The sequence below is a fragment of the Phyllobates terribilis genome, unplaced genomic scaffold (genome assembly GCF_046119375.1).
Source record: "Phyllobates terribilis strain yellow unplaced genomic scaffold, ASM4611937v1 Scaffold_11__3_contigs__length_659146591, whole genome shotgun sequence".
Lineage (NCBI taxonomy): Eukaryota > Metazoa > Chordata > Amphibia > Anura > Dendrobatidae > Phyllobates > Phyllobates terribilis.
This window is the reverse complement of record NW_027362771.1, coordinates 533,365,322-533,374,391: the sequence shown is the minus strand read 5'-3', so window position 1 is coordinate 533,374,391 and position 9,070 is coordinate 533,365,322. Positions and strand designations below refer to the sequence as shown.

Below are 9,070 nucleotides of genomic sequence, written 5' to 3'. Positions count from 1 at the left end.
CCGGGGCACATTTACAGTTGCCACTCACTGGATACTGAGTGGTGACTGAAGCCTCATTGGCATGCCTCTATGACTGAAAGCTGGCGGCTCCCGGGAGGATTACAGTTCATTTTCTCCTGGGAGCCGGGCTTTCAGTACAGCGGTCGGGCAGCTTTTTAACACTATTAACTTGCAGGTTATCCCCATGTATGCTGGTTAACAGCGTTATCTGACATGACAAGTTCCTTTAAAGGTAGGAAATGTAAAAAAAAATAGCTGCATTATGGGAGCTTAATAAAATAAAAAGGTATTTTTCCATATGGGCTGCATCATTTTCAGTTTTGATCATCGGTAAACTTTTGCAGTGGTGTGAACATTTATGCAATGACTGAACTTATACAGTATGCTTTACTGTATCAATATTAGAAATACCATTTAGTTAAAGCCGTCAGATCCTCTTAATTTCAAATTGTAACCTATGTAATACTCTAAAAAACCTCTCGGCCTGTATTCTAGGAATTAATACAACGCCATAAGTAAGAAGAATGCTTGCTGTACGGCAAAGTGAAACAACGGAGCAAATCGTCTTCTTTAGTGTCTCAGAACTATGCATCTCCATGGTAACAGACAACAAACAAACCCTGTGTAGTCTGATCCTGCAGTAATAGTCACCCCTGTCTGTCCTGTAGATGTAACTAACGTATATTTGATATGTTAACAAGAAATAGGGGACAGTGTAGGGAACATGAATGTAGGATCATTCGCAAGTTTTGTTTGTTTGTTAGTTGATTTTTTTACAGCGGACACCCCCACGCCTCTATTGGGATAGACACAAAGCAATAGAATACGGTAATGAAGACTGTCTGCGATGTTGTTTCTCTTTATACTTTAGATGCATTGCATAAGAAAAAATGGCTGCAAAAGGTGACTATACAAAGCCCTTAGGATGGGCCTCATTGCTGCTTGCTATCCTGGTAGTTGTGCCTTTGAGCTCTGAATTGAAAAATGGAAAAGTAGATAGAAAATAATTATCATTGGGATTATTTTACTCTTTCTTCATCAGGGGACGATGAGGCACAGAAGGTTAATGAACTATGTCGGATTTTGCCTGCATATATAGTTTAGTGAAAATGGCGGTGAGCTTTTATGGGATTGTCTAACGACAGATATAGCATGTCTCGAATATATGCCCAAAGATCTAATAGGTGGGGTGCCAGTGCTAGGACCCTGTGTTTCTATAGAATATGGATTCTGTGTTACAAAAGGGATTGTCCCGTCAAAACAAGTTACCACCTATCCATAGGATTGTTGATCAGTGGGGGTGCAACTGCTCAGCAGAATGGGAAATTTTTTCGAAAAAAATAGAGTGGCAGTGCACATGCTTGAACTGCGCTCCATTTATTTACTATGGGTCTGCTGTGCTCTGCATTTTTCTGGCAGCCCCATAGGGGATGAATGGAATGGCGGTTGGGCGTCCAACCTGACGCGCCCTCTTGTAACTGGCATAAAATTTCCCTAAACCACTGATCGGATCCCATTAGTTACACACCCATTGATCGGCAAGTTATCACCTATCCTTTAGATAGGTGATAACCTGTTTACACTGGAAAACCTCTTTATGACTTGCCCAGCCTAACTCAAAAGGGGTAAAATAGCCAGAAACCCGCAATCTCCATTATATGTCAAGTGACAAAAACACATGAGGGTTTTTTTTACGGACATGACACAAATATCTGTCATCGATGTACTCTTTTAGGCCAACAGTGTTGACAATGCATGGTGCTTCTATAATGGGATGCAGTATTTCCTGCAGTTGGTTTTATTAGTCCTAGAAGAGAAAAGACCCAAACACTAATCTCCATATTAGACACTGAGAAGTATAAATTTTGAAAACTTTAGGCCTTGTTCACATTGTGCAGCTTTTATTCATTTTTATTTCGAAAAATCAGGATCCTGTGCACTCCGTACACACTCATAAGAACGCTTTTTCCCAATCATTGGCCATTATAAATGTGGAGATGAGCTTCCAATGAACGAGAAAATGCTTGTTCTTTGGCTAATCACAGTTTATATGTAGCACCCTGAGGATTCGGCTGCTACAGGGGTATTGCACCTCAACCCAGAGGTGTGATATTCCACTCCCGGGTAAGGATGGAGTGTGGAACTGAGCTCGGTAGGCTGCATGCACTACACACATCCCATTTCCGGGGAACAGGCCGACGGTACTCCCACTTAGAAATGTGCAGGTACGACCGAGTCTGTTCCTGGCTGGAGTGGGAGGGGGGTGGTACATCCCATGTAGTGTAGGGGCAGATAGGGGGAGCAGCCTGGGTAAAGATAGGAGCTCATTGGGTGCTGGTCACCTGAGCTCACACATAGAGGGTGTATATAAGGTGGGCACCAACTAAGATCAGGGTCAGATGCAGAGGATCAGATGCAGAGAGTCAATCAGCTGCAGAGAACAAGTCAGGAGCAGAGGAGAGAAGAAAGACAAAGACCCAGAGTGAGAGAGGAGAAAAGAGAGAGACCCAGAGCACAGAAGAGAAGGACTCTGAGATCCCAACTCAAAGCACCGGGTGAAGAGTCGGCATCAGGGTACCGGAACCCAAGCTGGTGGGGGTAAAAACATTCCCCAGCCAGAGACCGGAGACCGTGGGCAGCGTCTGCCACGGTCACCCATCACATCCACCCCGAAGGCACACCACATGAAGGGTCAGGGAACCCAGGGCCAAGGGTGTCCCAACAGAAGGCCCGAGGGAGCTGGACCTAGGTGGATTACTGGTGGGGACGGCCAGAGAACGGGACAGAAAGAGAGCTCAGGGCCACGCTCCGGACTTGTTTGGGGGTTGGCTGGATCCAGGACCTGGTGGACGCAGCACGGCTCGGGTGGTCACTAGCAGCTGGAGTGACCAGTACAACATCTGCAGTAAGTAAACACCCTTAACTGCACAACCCGACTCTGTCTTCACTGCCGTCTGCACTACACCACCACAACCCCCATCCTCTGCGCCTGTCCCCTCTGAGGCTATACCCCTCCCGTTGGGGGTTATCCCACCAAGCTGCGCACCCACCATCAGCCTCAGCGGACCCTGCTGCAGCGGCGGCCACAGTGACCGCATCACAACGGGTGGCGTAGTCGACACAAAAGAACTCTTAATAACATCTGTAGGACTGCCACATAACACTGAGCTTGACGCCCTGGGCACGGGCCGGGTCACAGCCGCTCGGAGACTACAAACCCCCCCATCTGATCCGGTGCCGGGTATTCCCCTCAAAAAGGAATATGTCCCAGGGGGCGCGTCAACTTTGGTTGAAATCCATTGGGGTTTCCCCGCGCAGGTTCAAATCCTGCCGACTACGCCAAAGTTGACGCGCCCCCTGGGACATATTCCTTTTTGAGGGGAATACCCGGCACCGGATCAGATGGGGGGGTTTGTAGTCTCCGAGCGGCTGTGACCCGGCCCGTGCCCAGGGCGTCAAGCTCAGTGTTATGTGGCAGTCCTACAGATGTTATTAAGAGTTCTTTTGTGTCGACTACGCCACCCGTTGTGATGCGGTCACTGTGGCCGCCGCTGCAGCAGGGTCCGCTGAGGCTGATGGTGGGTGCGCAGCTTGGTGGGATAACCCCCAACGGGAGGGGTATAGCCTCAGAGGGGACAGGCGCAGAGGATGGGGGTTGTGGTGGTGTAGTGCAGACGGCAGTGAAGACAGAGTCGGGTTGTGCAGTTAAGGGTGTTTACTTACTGCAGATGTTGTACTGGTCACTCCAGCTGCTAGTGACCACCCGAGCCGTGCTGCGTCCACCAGGTCCTGGATCCAGCCAACCCCCAAACAAGTCCGGAGCGTGGCCCTGAGCTCTCTTTCTGTCCCGTTCTCTGGCCGTCCCCACCAGTAATCCACCTAGGTCCAGCTCCCTCGGGCCTTCTGTTGGGACACCCTTGGCCCTGGGTTCCCTGACCCTTCATGTGGTGTGCCTTCGGGGTGGATGTGATGGGTGACCGTGGCAGACGCTGCCCACGGTCTCCGGTCTCTGGCTGGGGAATGTTTTTACCCCCACCAGCTTGGGTTCCGGTACCCTGATGCCGACTCTTCACCCGGTGCTTTGAGTTGGGATCTCAGAGTCCTTCTCTTCTGTGCTCTGGGTCTCTCTCTTTTCTCCTCTCTCACTCTGGGTCTTTGTCTTTCTTCTCTCCTCTGCTCCTGACTTGTTCTCTGCAGCTGACTGACTCTCTGCATCTGATCCTCTGCATCTGACCCTGATCTTAGTTGGTGCCCACCTTATATACACCCTCTATGTGTGAGCTCAGGTGACCAGCACCCAATGAGCTCCTATCTTTACCCAGGCTGCTCCCCCTATCTGCCCCTACACTACATGGGATGTACCACCCCCCTCCCACTCCAGCCAGGAACAGACTCGGTCGTACCTGCACATTTCTAAGTGGGAGTACCGTCGGCCTGTTCCCCGGAAATGGGATGTGTGTAGTGCATGCAGCCTACCGAGCTCAGTTCCACACTCCATCCTTACCCGGGAGTGGAATACCACACCTCTGGGTTGAGGTGCAATACCCCTGTAGCAGCCGAATCCTCAGGGTGCTACATATACATGCCTAAAAAACCTTGTTGTCAGCTGCACATCTCCCATGTAAACACCGGACATGCTGATGACAATATGTATGCTGTACATGGACCGAACCATTCTTTCATCCCCATGCAGTTTTCACCAGCCATGTGAAAGGGCCTTAAAGAGACTGTATCATCAAAAAATGTTCATATTAATGTTATATGCTAAATATGTTTTTTTTGTTTTCATTTTTCTCATCAAAATCTGTATTTAAAAAAAAAAGAGATTTTGCAATTTTCACAGTGGTCACTAAGGCTATTCTAGACTCGCCTCTTGTGTTTTAGAGGTTAACTGTCATCTTGTCTGTGATGACAATGAGACTTCTGAAAAGTCTTCTTTAAAATCTTTTTTTAAAGACAGGGAAGTATGAGTGTAAAATAGCCACAAGGACATTAGATAAATGTAGTATACTTAATTTTATGTACCAAATGTCCAACTGGCGGTCTGTATGTAGTGGAGACAGGGCAAAAGCTTAGAACAAGGATGAATTCTCATTGCCACACAATAAAAGAAAAAAGAATAGGTCTACCTGTAGCCAAACATTTTTGTATCCCTGATCATAGCATCATGGACATGAAACTACTGGTATTAAAAAAGGTAACCTTTCACCGTGTAATTCTCCTCTGGGAAACTGAATATGCAAATTGCCTCTTCAGAAAGGAAGAGGACTTAAACTGTATAGCTCCACCTGTTGGAAGCAGCAATCCTACAAGTCACCATCGACCCTTTAATGAGCCTTGGCACATGACTTAGGATAAAAGCCAAATCAGAATCTCAACTTTCAGACAGTGTTTCAGGGTGTTGACCCTCATCGGTGCAAAGTATGAGAACTAATTTGGCTAGGTGAGAGGCTCTGGACTGAGGTCTAAGGGGTGGAGCATTGCATGGCGAATAAGCCTCCTTACCTTGGCATGCCAGAACCGATATGTCACTCTCCACAAGGAGAAATGTTACCCCTTGGACCTCAGTCCAGAGCCTCTCACCTAGCCAAATCAGTTCACATACTTTGCACTGATGAAGGCCAATAGCCTGAAACACTGTGTCTGAAAACTGAGATTCTGATTTTATTTTTGCAACTTCACAGCACTTGGATTTTTTTTTTTTCCAGTACGTTGTATGGTAAACATTAAAAACTACAACTCATCACTCAAAAAAAAACAATACTGGCATATTGCTATGTCATTAAAAAAAAAGAAAGGAAAAAGTAATGGCCCTTGGAAGAAGGGGAGGGAAAAAAAGAGAGCGCAAAAACGAAAGATTGCCTGCTGACGAACGGGTTCAACAATATGTCATTTTCTGATGATGCATTCCTTTAAACAAGCTCCAATCAACTTTTGATGTCATTGATCCGCACTCATTAGGTTCATACAGATGGCTGTTTTAATCGGTCGAGTGCTATTCTCGGATTTGATGGATCGCACTCCTACCCATGTTATTCTATGGGGCTGTGCACACGTCCAAATTTTTCCTCGGACAAGTGGTCCAAGGAAAAAATATTGCAGCATGCACAATTTTCCTCTGAGAATCGGATGGCACTCACCCATTCAAGTCTATGAATCAGTGAAAAAAATCGGACCGCACTCGGGTGACATCACGGACTGATATAATGGGGAAGGTGGAGAAACTTTTATTTTCTCCACCTCCGAGGAAATCAGATCCCACTCTGATCAAAGTGTGATTAGCATAATTGGACCGATTTTCTCGGATGGAGAGAAAACAGTCATCTGAACCAGCCCTTAAAGACATAAATCTTCTGTATTGGTCCTTTTCACTTTTCCTGTTTTACTACTCATTTTAGCTGTCAAAATAAATCAAAACTCAAGTGAATAAAGCCTTAGTGCAAATATGTTCCCTGTCCATCCTGTCTCATCTGAACAAGGTAGTCTTCTTCTTTAAGCTAAGCCTAAAGTTATGATTAATGATTGTGCCGTTATATCTCTGTACATAAAATATACCGCTACTATAACACCTCAAGTATCATTTAAAAAAATACTAGACCGATAATCAAGCATCAGAGCTTTAACACAGTGATTTCCACTCTATAATTGATGCCAAACTACAACTTCCAGCATGTTATAATAGCTGTAGGTTGTTTGGGATGCTGGGTGTTGTAGTTTGTCCAACAGGAGGAAAATCACAAGTTGAACATCAGGGCACTAAACCTGACGTACAGCAACCAAGAAGATGTTTACTTGGATGAGGCACAGCTAGGGCTTCCATTATCATCCCAATAAGAATTACAGCAGGTATTACAAGACGCTGCTTTCATCCCGAATTCCCAGACTGATCCTGGTGCTTTCAGTGATAGAACATGGGGGGGTCTCCAGGTGAATAGTCCTCCTCCGGTGCTGAGGAGCACAATATCCATCTATGGGAGGACTGTTGATGGCAGAGCTTGGACCATTATTCGGTAAGGTTGCAATCGGCCAAAATCCAGCCCAATGGCGGAAAAGAAATCGGCAGCAACTGCAATTAGAAAGGAGGCAATTAATATTACGGCATATATCAACCAAATGGACACACTCATAAAAGTTTGGCTAATAAATATATCTCAAAATAAATAAAAATGAAAAAATATTTTAACAATAAATAGTTATATTTATGTAAAAATGAATAAAAAATGTACACATATATGGTATTGTCGCGTCCGAAATGACCTGACTGTCACACTAGTTAACCCTTTCAGTGAACACAGTAAAAAATAAATAAAAACCGTGGAAAAAAACGTTGCTTTTTCATCATACTGCCGGACAAAAAGTGCAATAAAACGCAACAAAAAAGCTGAATGTAAATAAAAATGGTATAGCTGAAAACGTCATCTTGTAATTGACTGTATTTGAGGGGGTGGCAAACAGAGAAAAACTGCCCCCCCGAGCAATGGGCAAACGTCCTTGCGCCATATCTTACTCCGGAACCACAGAAGGCATATTATGACCTAGCTCTGCAAGGATGCCAAGGAGTACGAAAAGCTGAAGGCAGAGATTTTTTATGGGCATTTAATAGTAAACACAGGGTAGAAAGGATGTAACTATGAATACACTGCACAAACCCCACCCGGTTCCTGTACAGACTAAAGTATCCAGTAACGCAGGCCCTAGCAGCTTCACAGCAACCTAGAGGTAAAACTATAAAGTATCTGGTAACGCAGGCCCTAGCAGCTTCACAGCAACCTGGAGGAAAAACTATAGATGACCACTCGGACCTGGCTCCCTGATAGGCTGACAAGTGTATCTTGTACCTCCTAAGGGAAAGTGTGCTTAAAAAAAGGAAAGATCCCAGAGTAAGCAAAGAAAACTAAACAAAATACCAAGTAAAGCATAAAGTACATACTGTTAGATTATATGCAGCTTACTTCCTAAAAAGAAACAGAAGGTAGGTGTAGAGAAAAGAACAGAAACAGCAAGAAGAAAAACTCTAGCTGGAATTTCACTGACTGGCTTTAAGTTATAGCAGAATGGCTGAACATCCTAAAGAAACTTTAACCAGCATGAAATGCCAGCAGGGGGCCAGAATATAAAGCTGCACATGAATGGTGATCGGGCAGACAAATGAATAAATGTAAACACCTGTGTTATGCTAAAAAAGAAAAGGTGTATCTGCTGTGGCTCTGCAGACAGAGAAACCGGCCACAAAACACAGGCTCAAGAGTTTGAACCCAGAAGCATGACAGATTATCGCATGTTTGGGTGTAACCCTGGGAGGCCGGGAGCAACGAATGCACTTCTGGCGCTACCAAAGGGAAAAACCTCCCTGGGCACAGATGTTCGACCTGTTACACCTGGTACAAAAATCCAGCACAGATGGTGGAAAGTGTGGCAGTGGACCAATTTATCCATTCTACTACCGAAATCCGTGCAAAGCTGGGTTGCTAAAGGAGATCTCCAAAACACAGATGACCTAGTGAGCCTGGTGGCAAGATTCTTTGCTGCAGAGAACTCCCTGAGCAGTCAAGAGAGCCTGAGTTCCCCTACCCTGCCGCTAACACTGTTCCTCATCCTGGCGAGGGGCCTCCGGTGGGACTGCAAGTGACTGGACTTATGGTCTCTAGGAGTTTAGTGACCCTGGTAGGTGCCACACTTTCACATGTGCCAGTCCCTAGGAAAGTGATAGGCATCAGGTGTATTCATGGAGCTGACAAAAACTTGTCTGTTGCAAGGATCGACATTGACACAGACTGAGGTTCCATGAACCACAAGGTGGGAATGGTCAAAAACTTGTCACATCCTATAATTGTCGGTCATTATTTTACTCTATTTTGGAATTTGTGGGGGTAAGCGATATGACCTGGTAGCTTGACTGACAACCAGGTTATAGTGATAAAAACTTTGTCACATACCATGGGTTGGCAATAAGGATGTGGAAGCATCACCTAAAGTCAATATCTCTGAGCTGGAGGTGTCCAGGAAAAAATTTGGAACTGCCCAACTCAGGGACTTAACTTTGAAAGGTACCCTGGAAAATGTAAAAATG

General features: G+C 45.5%; 1 protein-coding gene across 1 annotated transcript in view; it reads right to left on the bottom strand.

Annotated features, from left to right (window-relative positions):
• Positions 1-4,523: 4,523 nt before the first annotated feature.
• The window catches only part of LOC141165287 (melanin-concentrating hormone receptor 1-like), a 62,133-nt gene continuing 57,586 nt past the window's right edge, over positions 4,524-9,070 (bottom strand). Inside the window, exon 4 of the mRNA XM_073650881.1 lies at positions 4,524-7,066. Coding sequence (XP_073506982.1) covers positions 6,850-7,066 — 217 coding nt within the window. The 3' untranslated portion in view covers positions 4,524-6,849. The remainder of the gene's footprint in view (positions 7,067-9,070) is intronic.